This window comes from Rhynchophorus ferrugineus, unplaced genomic scaffold (genome assembly GCF_030347505.1).
Source record: "Rhynchophorus ferrugineus isolate W39M unplaced genomic scaffold, kcgeb_rfMv2 rfM3, whole genome shotgun sequence".
Taxonomy (NCBI): Eukaryota; Metazoa; Arthropoda; class Insecta; order Coleoptera; family Curculionidae; genus Rhynchophorus; species Rhynchophorus ferrugineus.
Genome location: NW_027472582.1, coordinates 32710205 through 32731933, shown reverse-complemented (window position 1 = coordinate 32731933; position 21729 = coordinate 32710205). Strand labels below are relative to the sequence as shown.

At 29.6% G+C, this 21729-nt stretch overlaps 1 protein-coding gene across 1 annotated transcript; it reads right to left on the bottom strand.

The window, feature by feature from the left end:
* Nucleotides 1–2168: 2168 nt before the first annotated feature.
* LOC143193096 (uncharacterized) lies at nt 2169–21355 on the bottom strand. The gene is made up of 4 exons (XM_076399059.1): nt 21197–21355; nt 5583–5735; nt 5335–5520; nt 2169–2597 (listed from the first exon to the last, which is right to left on the bottom strand). Exons 1-4 carry the CDS (start codon nt 21255–21257, stop codon nt 2377–2379), a joined length of 621 nt encoding a protein of 206 aa, XP_076255174.1. The 5' UTR covers nt 21258–21355; the 3' UTR covers nt 2169–2376.
* Between the last annotated feature and the right edge of the window lie 374 nt (nt 21356–21729).

The following is a 21729-nucleotide window of genomic DNA, read 5'->3' as shown; positions in this document are numbered from 1 at the left end:
TTTTTCTTAAGAAATTTATTTGACTCAATATTGAAGCAAATACAAGTAGCCAATATGAATCCCAGAATAATATTGAAAATTGAATTTTGACAAGGTAATAGGAATAGGAATAATAATTAATTGTCCAGTTTATAGACTTTCCAGAAGTGTAGGAAAATATTGAATACCATTAATCCTTAAAAGCATTATAATATATATATATATATATATATATATATATATATATATATATATATATATATATATATATTAAAATAAAACATAAAATATTAACATCATTGAGTTTTTAGGTCCTTTATTTGTTTTTTTAGATGGTAAGCTCTTTCTTCATGAAATATATTAACCTTGCCTTTTTGCATTTTGCATATTTTATTGTATTGTAATTAATTAGTAATTAGTGTGAGAAATATAAGGGACTGTATCTACAAGAAAGTTGTTATACAATTTTATTTATATATAATACATTTGTAGTATTGTATATTCAAATATATGGTAATTTAGTAAATAGTTTATGACATAGTTAGGGTATATTGTTTTATATCCTCAAATTTATAATTTAGAATTAATATTAAATTTTAAAATATATAAATGAATACAATATAAAAATTTAGTATTATGCTATATTTTTCTTTTTGCGTCCTCTAAAATGTTTCGTAAATTAATGTCATGTTCTTACTGTTTTTTTTAAGTCATTTTTACTTAAGAACCAACACTAATAATAAAGTAATTTTAATGCGAACAATTTGTCCTTGAATATCGCAATAAATTAATGGATCGACCTAAAAACCGACGTCCGTTTCAGCACCAAAGGTGAGCAAGTAGCTAACGAAAAATCACACGTATTTCTCTTTACCCCATAGCCCCCATCCCCCCTGTTCCTTTATACCCCTTTTTTTATAGCGAATATTAATATTTAATATATCTGTAAATATAAAATGTAAACATTTTTCAACAAAACACATATATCCATCACAATCCAACAACAGTTAACTCTCCCTGTATAATAGTATTAAATACTTATTTGTAAAATTGGGAAATTATTTCTAGTATTTACAAAATTTCCCTCAAAATAACTGTTATTAAAAGTCAATTTTAACACATTTGATTTCGTTAAAATTAGTATTAATAAAGCATTCGCTGAAATTAATTTGCTACAAAAAAAATTATCTTACATGTTTGACGCGAAAAGTAAAAAATGTCAATATTGAAAAGTTGTAGGAATTACTCGATAAAGAATCGTATTGAAAATCGCAAGGATTCTAAGTAATTTGATTTATCAAGAATAGGAAAAATATAATTGTATTGGAAATTATAAACAAGGAATGAAATTTGTTCCTTTATAAGCTGAAACCTAGGTATATTCAGAAACATTTATTAATATTTCACATTCAACTTGAATAGGATTATCACCGATGATCAAAAATTAATTAACATAGAAAACTGTAGATTAAAGGTTAACTATCAAATTCAATTAACAAGCAAAATATTTACGGTATATAATATTAATTTAAGATAAGTAATGATAATCTATTATGAACTGCTACATCATATTGTAACTATTACTGAGGGTTTCTACCAACTACAAGTTATGTCTATAAACTAGAAATTAAACATATCCTCAAGTAGTTCCACAGCTTTTAAAACCAATCAAAAAAATATACTTCAGATGTTAGTGCTATTAGCAGTCAACAAGGTGTTCCTCAAACGGGAAATATTATAACATAATTGGAATTCTTTCTATTAGTTCATAGCTGTTAACAAAATATACCAGAGACTAAAAGACTTGCCAAACAAAGTTAAAAGGAATTATGAGAAAATAAAGTAATTGCTACAGTGCATCTCCAATTACTAAATCTGAAAAAGCAAAAAATGGGCTCCAACGAGGAAATACCATGGCTCAATTAATCTTTGGAGAAAATAGATAAATAAGCATTACAATAAAATATGTATTCTTCTAAATATATTTTCCTTATCTGGCATTAATCTACTTTATATATGCCATATACTCTATATTTTATTGTACTCTGCTTATTTCTGTAATTTTACTTTATTTTTTTATACAATGCCCCTTTCACGCCTGTGATATTGACATATTAACTAAATTTCTTCTAAATTTCTGTTATATTGAGTAGTGAATAGCGCTAAATAAAATGAATAAAAGTCATAACAATTGTTATAAACATATTTATAAAAAAAAATGGATACATAATAAACTATTAAAATAAATTAAATTATTTTATGGCATAGATACGATAAAAAAACAACAATACTATAAACCCAAATTCGAAATGACAGTCGTAATTTTAAATAGAGGACGACGGCAGCAGTTTCCGTGAAAACGGCTATTAAATAGAGCTACAAATAAATTTTACGTCATTAGAAAACTACTTTCAGTGCCACCCCTGCCAATAAAACGAGCAGGGAGCCTCTGAACGTAATACCCGAATTACATAAATCATTATTGCACGCGTAACACCCGTACACGGAACTCCCCGAGCTCCCAATCACTTTCTGACTGACGAAATGGCAGGGAGTCGTTATAGTCTTGGTGCTTCTTGGTACGCACCCTCTGTAGGTTTTCAAATCACCACTTTCGCCTAAAATTAAATAACATGAGTATAGTAGATTCAATTATCTCTTGCTATTTTTTATTTTTATAACTATATCTACATTTAGAAATAAGATTGTAAATAAAAAAAGTTCGTAGAAAATCTAAAAACTGTTTTCAATCCTTTCAAACTTTCAAAATGTATATTGAAATTTACAAAACGTAAATTAAGTATGGAAATGTCAGCGATATCTATTAGTTCATTCTTCTTTCCTCTTTTCTATTTAAAAATCATATAGCACTCACATTGCAACTAGATATTAACTACAACCAAATCTGAGCCTACACAAATGTTTTATTTTACACACATCTTTCATGTATTTTAAAACCAAGATACAAAATATGTTTAAGCCTTACATTCATAATATAAAATACAATATACGGCATTTTAACAATTTTTATTTAAAACACAAAACACAGTCCGGTAGTAGATTATGCAAATAGGAAACAACTAATTCATCCATCTCCTATTAATCAGTCATGAAGAATTCACACCAGACACATTCAAAACCAGATTTTTAAATGTATTATCAGACAAAGAGCCTCTTCTTAGGAAATAAATAAAACGTGATAAAACAAGCCAAACTTCTTTTTATATTGTTATATTATATAAATAAATTTTTCATATTTGTTTTGTAACTACGCGTGGATTTTTCTCTCTTCAAATACTAGATAGATGTCGCTAGTGTCGAACAGTTGTAAAACTTTAACAAAAACGTTATGTTCTCGTAATCTGACTTGGTGCTTTTTTTACAAACCGTTATATTTCTTTGCTCACCATTAATACCCTTAGGTCTTTGTAGATATCCTTAATATACTAGAAAGGCTTATAACGTTGCGAATAATTTTGTTTTGTTAAGCCTGAATCATATTGATATCAGCTTTCTTTATATAACCTCATACTTGCCAGCACAAAATTTGTTGCGGAGTGATTATTCAGGTTCCAAGCAACCACCACATTTGTTTGAGCCACATACAACATATTGCTCGTTTCTCCTTAACATGTTCCTTCCATTTCAACTTGGCGCCAAACATCCTAGCATTTTGATATGCTCGCATACAAAATTAGTCGAAAACCAATTACCACTAGATAATGTATTTTTAATGTTACGATTTATATTTTTTGGAATCCATCAATCTCGTGTAGACTTTGTAGCCTTTAATTTTATTCGCCATTTCTGAACGCACTCAATAATGTTAGCAGCTTTCTGTAATATATTTATAATTTTCTCAATGTTGTTACTTATAGCAAGTACTGATATAAAGTAAATACAATATTGGTTCAAGAATACTACCTTGTAGTATGCCCGCCAATCTGAATATATGTCGCCGTAACATATTCTGAAATGGTGGTTAGACATGTAGCATTAGATGATCTAGCTTATCTAGGTGGATAATTTGTTTACCAACTTCGTATTCCTATATAACGTATACATATATGTTGCATTCGAAACCCTTGTGAAACGCCTAGAGATATAGCTGAACAAATTTATTTTTTATGTTTTCCCAATTACATTCATTGTAGTGTTAAATTAGATAATTTTTACCTTTCTTTATATATAATAATAGTTTTCCATTAAGTTATTGGATTATTTATATGTTCTATTGTTATAAATTACAATAGAACACCCAATATTGAATTCTCAACATGCATTATTTTTGTTTTTTGGTTTGAAGAAATCTGCTTCCAAAGATCATCAAATATTTTTAGAAACTTATGCTGATGCCGCACTGCCACCTCCTAATTGTTTTGGTTTTAACGATTTAAAAGTGGTGATTTTGATGTCAATAATAAAGATCCATGTAGAGGTTCAAAAATATTCCAAGACAATGAATTGCAAGATTTATTGCATGGAAACTTTCAACAAATTCTGAAAGAATGTTCAGGCAGTACTAATGAATCAACTGTTTCCAGACGTTTGCATGCGATGGAGAAACTTCAAAACAAGGAGAATTGTTTACCATACGAATTGGTTGAAAATGCCATTTCGATATGTTCATATATGAGATCAGCAAGGTGTAGTGTATTAGGAGCTCTAATACCCAATGATAATGTTTCTGCGGATGTCTACCAACGTTATTTGAACAAATTGAGGGACATGTTGCAAAAAAGACTAGCAACAGCGAGTAACAGACGAAAAATCATTATCTTGCATGAAAATTATCGGCAATACATTGCAAAAGCTTTGATGGATACACTCTTACCGTTCGAATGAGAATTTCAACCACACTCGGCGAATTAAATAGACATAGTTTCTTCTGATTACCACTTTTTCAGATCGATGCAACCTAGCTTGGTTGGTACACAGTCTCGAAGTTATGATTGATCAATCTAACATGGTTCGTTTGAAAGAAAGTTGTTGTAGAACATAATGAAAAATATTTTTATTTAATGTATGTTGTATCAAATGATCAGCAATGACACGCAAGAACTTAATACGCATTATTATATTAGCTAGTTATTAACATTATTAGTTAATGTTATTATCATTTCTAAGCAGTCAATAAACAATATATAATCGAAAGTAAAAAAGTTAAACCTTTTACAACTCCGCTCAGATTGGAAAATATTAAAAAGTAAGTGCAGTCAGCACACAAGTTTTTTCTTCATTATTTAGAAGATTCACGCAATTCAAGCCATTAGCAAAGTTTTGACAAATTTTCTTTAAAGATAGTCCCTCTCAATAGAGCATATTAATTAAAATTCGTATCATTATTATACTTACCTCTATAATTTGCCTTAACGCAAGCATATTGTGTGTTTTCGTCTATTTCACCTTTATTAAAAAACTGCCATATTTTTCGTTGTATATCGAAAAATTCAGCATGAGATCTTTGTCGGATAATATCATCAACGTTGTTAGTTTCAATTGTTTCAATATCTTTAGAATTGTCCACCCCAACCTGGGAATCTGAAATTCAAACATACTCATTATTATCTATACTTCTATAGTATTTCTACATTATCAATTACCGTTAAGTTTTTTTAATGGAGCTGATTTTCCAAAATATGTTCTAGCATTTAGGTACACGTCCACACAATTAATGCTTGTGGCTAATACAACATCATACGGATCCCCGCAATAAACACTATTACAATGGTAACATCTTGTTACGTTCGCTGAAACTTAATAAAAAATAATTAATAATACATGCTTAATTAATATTGCATGAGTTTTGCTTTTGAGAAGTTATAAGTAATCTAGTAATTACAAAAACAATATAGCATTTTTGTTTGTTCGTTTTAACGATAAAGTGTGTTCACTGGAACAGTTTAAAGTTCAGAGTGTTATAAATATAACAAAAATAATTATAAAAATGAATTTATTTATGAAAATGTTCCATCAATATTTTGCATCTATTCTTATACACATTCCTGTTACAAAAAGGGCATCAATCTACGGTCTTGCTTGTTTACACAATATTTTATCAGCATAACTGAAAAAGACTTTCCTTGTCAGATATTGCACTCGTGCCTTCTGAACAGTTACAATTATAAACAAACACAAACATAATTTCTTGTTGCCTGAACCAATGCGCCAACCAAGCCAGAAATAATTTTTCTTTAAAGCCTGGACTACTTGCATTTTCTTTTCTACATATCGCTATTTTTTGATGACCATGTATCGATATTTTTATATAATAACTAGTTAATTAACACCAAGATATTTTTCAAATCACGGTTTTTTTGTTTTTGTTTTTCAGAGCAAAATCGATATTATTTTATAATAAATATTGATACACGGCATAATATAGATAAATAAAATAATTAAGACAAATAAATAAAACTTTTTAGGTATAATACGTAACACATCACTCAATAAGATTCCAATTAAGCTAACTCTTAGGGGGAGTATAAAAAGTTTTATAAAAATCATTTGTTTTTGGTCAATTTGAACGTTTTTTACCGCCTAACCACTCAGCAGATGATGCTAGTAGATATATGCATCATATATTTTACGCGTATCAGTATGTTATAGTAAATATTGTATAACTGTGTAAAAAAAGATACATCTCTTAAATTATTTACACATGATCAAATTTTCGACAGAATAAATTGATAGAATCTTCTAATATTTTTGTATTTATAACAACGGGTTTAAATTCGACATATCATTAAAAAGTAGTTGATTTCCATGATGCAGAATTTATAAGTCGATTTTCAGAATTCCACAATATATTACTCACCAAGAAACCATTTTTAAACGACGCACGAAGTTAAACTATATCAATTATTTTGAAAGAAAGCTAAATTTTAAACTCTTAACTGAATGAATTAACATACAATTTGAACACTTATGGTAAGAAGGTGAATATCGTTTATTAATGTTATGGATCAATCAAGAATTATATGAGCTAGATTAGACACTGGAGAGCCTAAGAATTTAACTAACTAGGTTCGAATATTAAAGAATTAATCAATACTTTAATATGAACAAATGTAAATACTGTTGTTTTCCAATCAGTATCAACTATATATTTCCCATTTTCAATATTGCTATACATGATGGCTGATAGTAAAGCGTTTCCATTTAGGTTTTTACAAATTACGAATTTCAGCAATTTTACCATCATGGTATATCTATATCAATTGCAATTAATGTATTTAGCCCTAACATTTGAAACGGATGGTTGTATAAGCAGATATGAAACACTATTTTATACTATCATCATATCGAAAAATCCATGAAAATCAATATGTTTATAAATTACTGGCGATTAATAGCTTCAAAAGAGAAAAAGCTTCCACTCTCCGTATGGCTCTCTCTAATTATAACTTATTTTAAAATACTTTATATGGGCTGGATGGACTCTATTTTTACGAAGTAATATATTTTAACGAAATTATAATGCAACGTATTATTTATAAGCAATACCTCGCAATATAAATAGATGTAGACAATTTTTGAATATAACAGGTCAACTGAAAAGTCCCCGGCCTAACACATAGATGGCGCTACTCGAATTAAATCCATGGTTTTAGTTAATCCTAACCCTTAAAAAATGCGTGTATAAATTTGACAGCTATGGATCCTTAATTTATGAATTATAGTATTTTGAGTGAAGCAACTTTTGTTATTGTGAAGAAAATGGATTAAAAGGAATTCCGCGTGTTGATAAAATATTGCTTTTTGAAGGGAAAAATACAGTTGAAGCAAAAACTTGGCTTGATGCCAAGTTTCCGGACACTGCCACAAGAAAATCAACCATCAAGGATTGGTATGCTAAGTTTAGACGTGGTGAAATGAGCACCGAAGACAGTGAACGCATTGGACGCCCAAAAGAGGTTGTTACCGACGAAAACATTAAAAATATCCAAAATGATTTTGAAAGACCGTAAGTTGAAATTGAATGAAGTAGCAGACACTCTAGATATCAACAGAACGTGTATATCATATCACTCACGAATATTTGGGTATGAGAAAGCTCTGTGCAAGGTGGGTGCCGCGCGAACTCACTTTTGACCAAAAACAACGACGAGTTGATGATTCGGTGCAGTGCTTGAATATGATCAAGCATAATAAAACTGAGTTTTTGCATCGATATATGGCAATGGATGGAACGTGGCTCCATCATTTCACTCCAAAGTCCAATCGACAGTCATCCGAGTGGGCTGCACACGATGAACCAAAGCGTGGGAAAAGGCAACATTTGGCTGGCAATGTTAGGGTGTCTGTATTTTCGGATGCGCATGGAATAATTTTCATTGACTACATTGAAAAAAAAGGATCATCAACAGCGACTATTACTTAGCGTTATTAGACCGTTTGAAGGACGAAATCGCCGAAAAACGACCGCATTTGAAGAAAAAGAAAATGCTGCTTCACCAAGACAATGTCAGTGATAACGATGGCAAAATCCATGAATTAGGCCCCAGCGAATATTTCCTCTTCTAGATCTGAAAAGAATGCTCGCTGAGAAGACATTTTCGTCGGATGATGAGGTGTTCGCCGAAAGTGAGGCCTATTTTGAAGCAAAGAACATATAGTACTACAAAAATGGCATCGAAAAGTTGGAGGGTCGCTATAATCAGTGTATTACCCTTGAAGGGTATTATGTTGAATAAAAAAACTAATTTTACCAAATTTGTAGATATGCTTTACTATGGTAGGCCGGGGACTTTTCAATTGACCTGTTATAAGTATGAGTGTTGATATATAGGAATAGAGAAATGAAAAATGATGATGTTTTAGATCAGACGTGTTATACATAAAACGTTGATTCAGTGTTAATCTTATAAAAATAAAAGCTTGGTCATATTTCACACATATCTCATAACACACCTCATAACTGAAGAAGATGAAGGTTTGCTCGTAGTCTTATTCTTAAAAAATTCTGTTATTATTGATTCATTGTTGTCGGTTGTCATTTTCAAAGCCTTCCTATGTTTAAAAATTCTAATAGTTCACATTTAGTGTTACCTTGAGCAACTTCAGTTCATCCTTAGTGACCTTACAATCCAGAATTAATGTTTTCTTGCTTATTAAGTTATATTGCAAAAATTCCGAGAAGTTACATAATAGAAGAATATCCTACGGATTCATATTTTGATTTGTATATGGACAGAATCCTACTTCGAATTAGTTAAATTAGTTTTTATGTCAACGATTTATATTTATTTTTATTACCAGTGAAATTAATGAAGGTAGCGAAAATTTGTTAGTGAATTAGCAGTACAAACGGGACTGCAGGCTTACTACATTAATATCATCGTCCTCAAAACGAGTCATATAGATTTCCTGGAATAACCAGTAACATAGCAGATCGTATTACGTAACATATATGTAAATAAGTTATATAAATATTTTTGATAAGTAAATATAAACCGCGAAATCATACGTAGTAGTGACTGAACATGTAATTTGTTACTGTATTGTTATTAGTCATCGTGTAATCAAACTATTTCATTCAAACTAATTTTGTCATTAAAAACAAAGAATAATATTATCTTGTGTATTGCGGAATTTCAAAACGCATGAAAAATATATGTCATTAGGGCAGCAGGTCATTATGGCTTCTGGCTTAAAACAACCTTATAAAGAATACAATGTGTTTGCAGTGTAGATAAAATAATTTTATTTAGTTATTAAAGACAATAATTGTTAAGACTATTGGCTATAATAATACTCACAAAATACATTGCATACTAGTAAACATTACTAAAATCTCATTTCATTAACTTTTCTATTAGGAATATAAATGTTTTTATCACAATCAGTTAAATGTATATATTAATGTAGTTTTAGCATTTATCAAATAATTCAAGTAAACATTTTTTTTTATCTTATTTATCTTGTCAAGTTTTGTTCTTATTTTCAAGTACACTAATATACAAATACACAAATAGAAATTAATGATCGTTAGCAATATTAGCAGAACAGAAAATACAGCATTTGAAAACCTACACTAGACCAACATTAAAAACAAAAGAGATTCTAAATTAATAAATTCCTTAATCTGCGTGATAGAAAGTAGGAATACAAAGTTTTGTTTATTCACCGATTGTAATAAAAGAGCCCCAGACAGAATAAGTTGGATTATAATGGATGTATTATTTGTCTTTGTAGGCGACTTTTCTTTTTCTTTTTTTTTTGGTGGATGGCTCAGGTAAAATTGAGATCAGGTGCCTTAAAAATATTATTTTCTAAAACATAGGGAATGGTCTTATTTTATTAAAAAAAAGTAGTTTGTAAGCATTTTTTATCATAATATTGCCACCTTGATGAATTATAGTAGCAATATTATATAAAAATATTATGTAATTCATGCACCATATCATCATTTATTATGCACTAACCCTCCATCCTTGTTTACTATTAGCGAGTGGAATTAATTTGTATCGAGTTACAAATGATGGGGTAAATAACACATTTTTCCGTTAAACAATAATGTTTTTTCGAAGGACAATAATTTTATTACCATTTTTCATTAAAAAAAGAAAAACCCTCAGAAGTAAATTTTAAAGCATTTACAACACATGCTGTTACAGTATATTAAATCGCATCGGGTACATTTGAAACCAACTTCATGTTGAAACCTCACTTACAGGCTTCACTATTCAATATGTGTCATTTTGCCGAAGTTGAATCGCATTTGTGGGAAGTTTTACTTTTTCAGTTGGAAGAAAAAGGCAGCTGAAAGTCATCAAACACTATGTGAAGCTTATGGCAGCCAGGCTCCATCGATTTCAACATGTGAATACTGGTTTCAACGTTTTAGAACAGGTAATTTTGACATCGAAAATAAAGAGCTCTCTGACTAGCCAAAAAAATTGAAGACGCGAATTTAAAAGCATTACTCGATGATGATCCATATACAATGCGAGAAGAATTTACAGAGAATCTACAAAGTAGGGAGTAACACTAGAAACAATTTCCAATCACTTTCACAATAAAGCTTCTAATGAAAAAAATATTTTAAGACTAATTTATAAGCTTATAATATTATATTATGTAATTAATAATATATGTATATACCATTGCAAATTTTAAATAGTTTAATAAAAATCCACCCTGTATCCCATTAAAAATACTTCTAAATAAACATATCATGAGAGTTTTATTTCAATAAAATTCTACTTGACTGGGTATCAGACTGTACAATTAAAAATATAACTTTAAAAACGACTTTTATTAATTAACACTTTATCAATATTTAACTATGTAAGGCAAGTGCGAGATTAAATAAGTAATTGAATTCTAAATATAACCCACGCTTTTGTAAATAATAAGTCAACTTTACCTATCTTAACATTTAATGCTAATATAAATCAGTAATAATATATGGCTTTATTCAGGTCTCTATTTGTTTTAATCTATATTTAGATCAACTAGTTAATGATTAAATTATATAACAATATCTATATATAAGGAAATGACTAAATCCCATATGTTCAACAGAGTTGTAAACACCAGCTAAAATATAAGTGATTTTTGTAATAGTTATCTTTACACTTTCTATCATTTTACTTATTTTAATTTGGTCGGTAATGGTATTTTGTTGTTTTTGTTACATATAAAATCTATAAAAAATATTTAAATAAAAAAAAACACAGCCATGGTCTTTCCGACTACCTCTATTACGATAGATTTTTTAATTAGTTTTGTCTTTCAAAGCTTAGCCAAGAAAGACTTTATAAGTTACGAAGGTTGTCAGTTGAGGAAAAGTCATTAGAATTAAGCTGGGACATTAATTTACATAAACTATAATGCACCTATTTATCTGGGCTGGTTATCTAACTACTGGTTACTAAAGTTGGTTACTTAGTACATATCGACGTTTTAGCATGAGGAAAATATATGTAGATTACTTATATCTTTATTTATATGTATACTTTGATATTATGACTTATACACACTACTTACAGACTAATTTTACTTCAGTTCGTTCAACTTAGCTTCCTCTATTTCAAAATAAGATTTCTTGTCATCCCTTCAAATATAGCACATTAGAGAGTCTATTCAGCCATGTATTATTTCTGCTTTCAAAAATGACGACGTCTACTCATTTTTGCCGATCATTTAATCTTGATTTAAGTCATGTCTATTGATTCATGTGTATAGTAGTGGATTCGTGTTTGATTCATTATAACATACATCAAGTTAATTTCACCCCTATGAGCAAATACGCCATTCATTTCCAGAGATCCATTCCTATTTTGTAGACTTCATTACATTGTTACTGATTTTCCAGATTGAAAGTTTTCATAACGATTATCAAGCTATTGTTTGGCTTAAACAGTTGCACATCAAAAATATGTAATATTTACCCCACGGTAAGTTTCACAAGAAATCGATAGAGATATAACAGTGATAAAAAAATATAGTGATAAAAATAAAACATAAAGTGATAAAATGATATAAAATCTTAACACGTGTTACTTGATGGTTATTACTAACAAAAATTCATATGGATCTTTTGGTAATAATAATACGTGTTGTTCTAGTATAAGAACTTATAATATTGCTAATCAGTTCGTTCAACAAATATATGCCCAAATATAACTAAAATAAGTTTTCATATTACCGGCTAATATCTTTACTATCTTTAATATGAATTTTATCGTATGCTAGCCAGCTTTATAATAAAACCAATTTTTATACTTATAAAATTTCAGTCGATTTCGGTATAGACGTCCGGTATAAATCCAACAACTCTCAATCTAGCTGAAATGGCAGGTAACATTGGTTTAAATTAAAAAAAAATGAATTGGTATAACCAGCAGTGTTATTTGTGTAGTCGATTCAATTAGTTGCCACTTCATCCATAAATGGCATAATCATGGGAATTCCGAGAAGGTCGCTGGACTGTTCTCTTTCGAACACATTCAATTATCTCGAATTATATCATCAACAAAACAGGTTAAGGTTGGATTGGAAATTATTTCGAAGCAACTCTAACATTTCATTGCTATACTTAAATGGAAGATCGCTGTTCAACCTATAAGGTCACCATAGATGACTGAATGTACTCCTGTGGCCACAAACTACTCGAATTAGGAAACATTCAGATGTTAAAAAATACCCCTATAATTTCTAGTACAATCATCACAATTCAGGATGTAACGTCACAAAAGGCAGAATGAAATTGCTGTGAACAGAATCTATTGGAGTTTAGGCAGAAGCTTGCAGTTCAGGTATGCAGCGACCAAAAGCGAAGACTATTTAAATTTGGAGAGACCAAAACTTGGGAAGCCATTCCATACAGGATATACCAACGAAACTTAGGTAAAATTTATGCAATTCAGAAATTTATCAAAAGCAAATTAAGTACCATCTTCGAGTTGTTGAATTAAATTAGTTTTATAGATAATTAAATGCTTTTGTTTTAATCATATATGTTTCATAACACAATTCCTTTGTTAATTCCAAAAACTACATATATATTCTCGTATATAATTTATATAAAACTAAAATAATAAATTAATTAAAACTAAATATAGCTTATCCTTTTACTATATCCCCCTACCTATATCTCATCAATTAAACTTCTAAATATAATAATTCATTAAAACTAATACTAAACCCCAGTATCAGTTGGTGAGCAAATGCCAACGTTTGAGTTCTAAATTAATGGATTTAACCTGAATAAACTTTCATTGGGTGTCTAAATATATGTATAACGACATATAAGGAATATGTGCAACCCCTATTTTATTTATTGGTTATTTAATTATATGATATAGTATTATGTATAGTAAATAATTATTATAAAAATTATTGTTTAGAAAACGAAAACTAATTTTAATATAATAAAAATCTACTTTAATTTTACAAAAAGCTGAACTGGTGCAATAGGTAGGTTATTTTAATAGAAATTATCTTTTTGAATTTATTCAATTCAAATTCAAATAATATCGTATAATTTTTGAAGCTTAATGTTCAATCGGCAACCGTTATAAAGTTACTTGAATCACGCCTTTTCCTAATGAATTTTGGCGTCAACGGTGAGTTAATCATAAGTTTTTAGAAATTGAAACTATCGAATTTTTTAAAAACATCCAAAATATTGCTGAGTTGCCCAGGTTTAAACTGAAAAAATAAGGTTATAAAAATAAGGTTGTCAGCCGACTGTTACGTTTTCCCACGCTTTGGAGCGGGTTCATCGTGTGCAGTCCATTCGGATGACTGTTAATTGGACTTCGGAATGAAATGATGAAGCCATGTTTCATCCATTGTCATATATCGATGCAAAAACTCGAGTTTATTATGCTTGATTATCTTCAAACACTGGTCCGAATCATCAACTCATCGTTGTTTTTGGTCAAAAGTAAACGGCACCCACTTTGCACAGTGCCTTCTCATACCAAATTATTTGTGAATGATATGATGTACACGTTCAGTTAATATCTTTAGAGTGTCTGCTATTTCATTCAGTTTCAATTTACGATCATTCAAAATCATTTTGTGGATTTTTAAAATGTTTTCGTCGGTAACTACCCCTTTTGGGCGTCCAGTGCGTTCACCGTCTTCGGTGTTCACTTCACCACGTCTAAACTTAGCATACCAATCCTTGATTATCCTTAATCCTTGATTAAGGGATGAAACTCGACATCAAGTGAAGTTTTTGCTTTATTATTTTGTATTGTTTCCCTTCAAAAAGCAATATTTTATCAATAAGCGAAATTCCTTTTTATCCATTTTTTTCACAATAACAAAAGTTGCTTCACTCAAAATGGTATAATTGAAAAACTAATGATCCGACAGCTGTCAAATTTATACACGCAGCTTTTGAGGGTAAGGGCTAATTAAAAAGTATATGGATTTAATTCTAGTAGAGCCATATATGTGTCAGGTCGAGGCCTTTTCAATTGACCTGCCTCTACCACCACGAATAACCCTTGGTAGCGTCCTTCGTGGGATAGGCAATGTACTTGTAAGGAAATTCACTTGTTGATAACATCAAAAAAAAAAATTTGCGACATTAATTTTCCATTTGAGTATCGATATTGAAATCTGTGACAAAAGTAGCTACATTTTTTATAAAAGATTACTAAATCTGACATATATTATAATTTTTAATCAAAAGTTATTAAATAGTGTGGTATGTCAATGATATTCATTTTCATGAATGGTATTAAATGCTGGTATTAATTCTTTGTGTGCTTCATTGAAATCTGATAATTTATTATATCCGATTGAGAGAAATGCCATTTCTCCAAAAACGTTACATCCAAATTTACGCTTTTGACATAAAAACTACGATGAGACAATAATTTTTTGTCAGCATAAATGTTTTCTAGGTACATATAGTCCACCCAAAATAGCATAGAACTCACCTCATCAATATGTATGATGTATTGCCTATTGCACTTTGTAAATTAGTTTTAATACACAGACAATATTTTCATTTTATTTTATTTTAGTAAAGAAAGATACAAGTGTCGTCCGGTTGTCAATTATATACAAAATTCCTCTAAACGTTACTGAGTAATAATGTTAGGTTCGCCATAGAGAAACAGTCCACATACCAGGTGGGCAATGAATCAAGATCATCTTGATGTTATCTCAATTCGAGATGAAGTTTATGAAATGTTTTAAAATAGTGCATACACAAATACTTCTTTCAATATAAACCTAATTGAATATAAATATTTCAGGGGACTGTAACGATACATTCTTAGAGGACATTGGATTTAAATGGTGCAAAGTAAACCTCGAAGAGGCTTAATGGAACTTCCAGAAATTAATTTTTTTTAAATATGCAATAAAATCAAGGAAGATTTGAACTCGTGTATCTTGACGAGATTTGTATTTTTCAAAATGGTACATTAGGCCACCCTTGACGGGACCCTAATAAAAACAATATAAAGACAACAAAAGTTGATGAAAAAAGGTAAAAGTTACAATAACATTTGATTAGGTTTTGTTGTCATATTAATTTTTAATAATTTATTTCAGATGAAAAACAGAGGAATCATTAGTTATTGTTATGAACAATACACTATAAGTGCATCAACAAAGACTATGAAAGAAGTAATGAAATGGCAAAACATGGCTTTCAAAACATGAATTAAGTTTTGAAGAGACTATTTAAGAGACTATTCAAGTAAACTATCTCAAATTAGTGCTCGGTAAATATATATGAAATGTTTAATTAGATTTTTTTTCATTTACTTTTTTTTTAAATAAGCTCGAAAAAAGATACACAGTAGATTAGATGGCTGAACAATATGGCCACAAAGTCAGAACAAGACATACAGGTCAAGAAGGATATGCAATTACCTACAGTAACACCTTCGGTTAGGATGAACTTCATCGGACACACAAAGGAAGAAATTGACAAGCGGTGGAATCGTGAACAAATTTTAGATCGATTGAAAATCAACAGTTTAGTTATTGACTTGAACAGTGACTCAGAACCGTTTTGTAGATGTTGTAGGAGATACATTAGGGAGAATACAGTGACTAAAAAACGCACAAAGGTAAATATGCTCTCTAATAAAAATAAAATATATTATTTGGATATACAATTTTTAATTAGGTGGATTAGGTCTCCAGGGGATACCACTACATACAAACAGCGCCTAGAACTCTACCTCATGGCAACTCTAATATAAACTATTCTGACTGTATAATTAACTGTGGTTTAAATTGTTCGATAATACATGCATTAGAAGTACTATAATGTTAACATAAACTGAAATGTGTTAACGTTATATTTGTTTCAATATTTTACATCAGAATTTTGTTATACATCAAAGGCAAAATAAACTAAAAGTCAGAATTGATGCGCCAACATTGGGACGCTTTGGCGTCATAAATTTAGATGACGTGAGTTCACTACTCTTTTGGATAGACTAGAGGTTATCCTGCCGATGTGCAAGTTCGAATCACGCTGCGTTGATCAATAGAGTTTATTAAAAGACGCGTTGTTGTTGCGTGCAATGTTATAAGTTGTTCTTGTATATGAATTAGTGTCAATACTGCTTTATCTGACTAAGTCAATACTTATTCCATAAAGTCATTGTATAGCGCGTTCAAAATGTAACATTCTATAGAATATTCTAGTTGCGAAACGACTCATTATTTCAATAATATTTACTTAGTCAAAGAATTAAGTGACAATGTAAAAACATAATGAACTGAGTTACAATAATGTGCGAAAAAAGTAATCGTCGGAGATCGAAGGAATCGTAAGGTTGGAGAAGTTCAAGTATGTGTGAACTCAAGGCCGGTACCGAGGAACGTAATATTACTTAATAACCACTAATACATTAACTTGAATATATAACCTTTCACCCACTACATTTGGTGTAACTGGAAAGGAATTGTTCACCATTACTCTGACATGATAATTTGAAAAAATCATTAATAAAAAGGAAAATCCAAAGGTATATACCACATATTTTTAAGTATCTTTGACTGAAGTAAGAATTGGTTAGAAATTATTTATGCATTCGCATTCGTATAGCCCGGGATTTGCATCCTCTGGCTACCATTTGCTCCGTCATCCGTGAAAATGGTATCAAGAGAACCTTGTGAAAATAACTTGGTTAAATTTTTCGCACAAAAATATGATAAAGTTTACATTGACAGAATTATGGTTTTACCAAATAAATATTTAAAAAAACTCACATATCATAAAAAGGCACACATATCATATATAGGCACGCATATAATTGAATAGTGTTATTTATTTATATGAATAAACTCGATTTTAAAATCACATATTTTATCGCTGACGTAATAAATGATAAAAACTATTCCTGAATATTTTACACTGGAAACGTCATTTATTAGAAATCGTATATGGTTCAGCCTCTCTCTTAATCCGTTATTCAATCATCTGACAATTCGCAAATTTAAACACATGATCATGTGAGCATCCAAACAACCAGTATTTCATTTGCACAGTATCAACTAATAAACATCACATTACATATAATTGTATGAAAGTAATATATTTATTATCTAGATTGATCGGTATTTGATTACTAATTGGCTACCAGATGAAAAATACGTTTCAAACTTAATAACATCTGATTACTTATTTTGATTGCATATCTCATATGTAAGTATAATTAAGAGCATATCGCATAAAAGGTAACTCATATAAAAATAATCTAAGAGCAAATAAATAATGAAATTTACATAGAATTTATTAAACTTTAAAGACTAGAGGATTTTTTCAAACCTATCAAAATAAATCGTCACAATTATTACGAATGAGATATATTTATAACGCGAGAAAAATATCTTTAATATTTCAATAGAATTCTTATTAGATAAAATGCTCATGTTTGTGTTCTTTCTTTAATTTAATATATAGAATTTTACAATATAAGCGAGTTGATGTTGGTACACAGTAGCCGCAATTTTATTTGTTGGCATCCATTGCCTCTATTGTTTATTATTATGTCACTAATGCTATACACTCCCGATTTATGGCAATCAAAATTACACAGTTGAGTCGCACGTTCAAATTTAAAAACTTTATTTAGACCCAAAGATTATGTTTAGCAGACAGCGACTTTGTGGATTAATAGCTTTGTTAGCAACCTACAAGCAGTTCATCAAGTTTAAATGCATTCACAAAAATTTGTGACGCCCAAAAGAGGCAATGGATGCCCAAAAGAGGTTGTTACCGACGAAAACATTTAAAAAATCCACAAAATGATTTTGAGCGAAAGTAAATTGAAATTGAATGAAATAGCAAATACTCTAAAAATATCATCTGAACGTGTACATCACTTTTGACGAAAAACAACGACGAGTTGATGATACGGAGCAGTGTTTGAAGATGATCATAAGATGAAACATGACTCCATCATTTCACTACGAAGTCCAATCAACAGTTATCCGAGTGGACTACACACGATGAACCCGCTCCAAAGCGTGGTAAAACACAACAATCGGCTGGCAAGGTTATGGCGTCTGTATTTTGGGATGCGCATGGAATAGTTTTCATTGACTACCTTGAAAAAGGAAGGACCATCAACAGCGACTATTACATAGCGTAATTGGGCCGTTTGAAGGACAAGATGGCCAAAAAACGCCCGCATTTGAAGAAAAAGAAAGTGCTGCTTTACCAGTACAATGCAGTGTGTCACAAGTCAGTGAAAGCGATGGCGAAAATCCATGAACGGGGCTTCGAATTGTTTCCTCATCCACCTAATTCTCCAGATCTGCCCCCAGAGACTATTTCCTGTTCTCAGATCTCAAAAAAATGCTCACTGGGAAGAAATTTTCGTCTATTTTGCCTATTTTGAAGCAAAGGACAAATCGTAGTACAAAAATGGTATCGAAAAGTTGGAAGGTCACTATGAGTGTATCACCCTTGAATTATGTTGAATAAAAAAAGCTAATTTTGCCAAAAAAATGTGTTTTACTATGGTAGGCCGGGAACTTTTCAATTGACCTGTTATGAATTGGATACCAATATCGTAGGCACACTAGACTTTTCCTTGTAAGGCCGTCTAGTAGAATAATTAAATATTAAAAGCTAATTTTGCCATTTTTCCATACAAGAATTTTACTAATAACTTACACACGGTTTGATTTAGTTTGGATGAAATCTATTTCAACATCGATGTAACCTTATTGAAAAGCCCTATATTTTAAAGTACAAGATTAATAATATAATGTTAATATTAAAATAGATATTGACAAGAGAAATTAATTATTAAATTTCTAAATATCCAGGCTTATAATTCTAATAACGTAAAGCAAAGTGGGCTGATCAGCACTTATAATTTTCTATAAAAAATGTTATCTTGCTATGTTTGGACATGTATTATGAACCAGCATATGTTTATTTATCGTAAAACTTTAAGGATTAGTATTTTTAAAAATATAGATAAAAGTACATTGTTTCAAATAATTTGTGCACGATGATAGTTAAATCCATGATCCCTTAATATCACATTAATAGCACAAGATTATTTTTTTCACAAAAGGAAATTAAAAAGTATCACGATTTATCAGTAGTACTAGGGTAAAATGAAATATACTACTAAATGGTGGATTACAGTTAATATCTTACAGTTTAACAAAAAAGAAAACAAAAAACAAGACTCTTGTGGCACCACAAAGAAAAATTACATCACTTTTTTGTGATGTATTAATATTTCAAGTCATTTATTTAGTAATATTAATAAAATCGATCAACGTTTATTCGTAGTATTAAAGTTGAAACTTATAATAAAAAATAGTTCGTATCCACCATTATAGATAAGCCTTTTTGATATAAATGTACTTCTATATACATGTTGCTAGTAAGTATTCTCCAGAGATTAAATAAAAAACCTTATCAGAGAGGTTTGCTTATTATTTTAATCTTAAGTAAATACTAAAAATAAATTTTAAATTCAAAATAATATCAACAACTTATTAGTCGTTTAAAATTTCCATTTCATAACATGAAAAATAATTTCCGATCATTTTTCTCTAATTTATGTGACGATGTGTGATGTGTATTATGAAATAATATTAAAATGCTTAATCGAGTTTAACTAAACAGTATCAAATAATTCGAGTTAAATATCAATGTCGATATGACAGCAAGAAAATGAAGACAAAATTCCTTTTCTAATAATTTAAAAATTATATATAATAACAATTGTTTAGTTGATGTTTTTAGAAAAACTTAAACTTTAGATCACTACTCGAGAACATCCATAGGCTCTTTAACAATAATAAGTTTAATGTTGAAGATAGAAGACGTTTTTGGAGAGATCGATTCTTCGTAAAATGAAAAGCGAAAAGATAACTGCTAATGATTTGAGATTAATTGCATCTCGAAATATAACAACATACTGCCAACTCATTGAAAAGTATTGAATCCGCTCTCAATCTAATCATGGTTTGGTTTCATAACAATGGAAACTTTCATTATTATGAAGATACTAAAAATTGTCTTAGATGGACTTAAGAAATGTGTAGCTTTGCCGACGTAAAAATTTAACATCGACAAAAATACTATTTTCCGTGATATAATTTTAATTTTATTAATTACAATAGTTATAGAAATTTCAAAGAAATAGTCTATATTTCAATAAGTTTTAATTTAAGAATAGCAAAAAAACAACCTATGAAAAGGCAAATATTTAGACTCAACATTTTAGCAAGACTGAAAAATACTAATTACCTGATAATATTGCACTACCACTACACACTAGGATAACACTCAAAAGAAATTCTGTACTCATTTTTCAGGTGAAAACACAAAATTCACAGACAAATAACCTAAATAACAAACATTAGACGAAACCTTATACTTTCGCGTAATTTACAAAAATGATTATAAAGAGTGTCAACGTATTATTATATTTAAATTGTTATCTTAAATAAATAAAACTGCTGACAAAATGTTGTCAAAGACGCTCCCAGGCTTAGCATTTGGTTATTAAATGTTAGCAATAATAATGTAATATCCGTTAACAATAGTAAAAATGCCGTTAAATATGTCAGTTTTGATAATTTCATAAAACAAATATTTACCATTTTCACACCTCCACCAATTGAACAAATATAAATATTTTATTTGCTATATAAAAAAATATATCTAATACTATAAGTAACTAGTATACATTTATATATTCAGAGGCATACTGAAAAAAATATAGTATGATCAGAAAATAGTGAGATTTTGAAAATTAAACGAAAACAGATTATTTATTC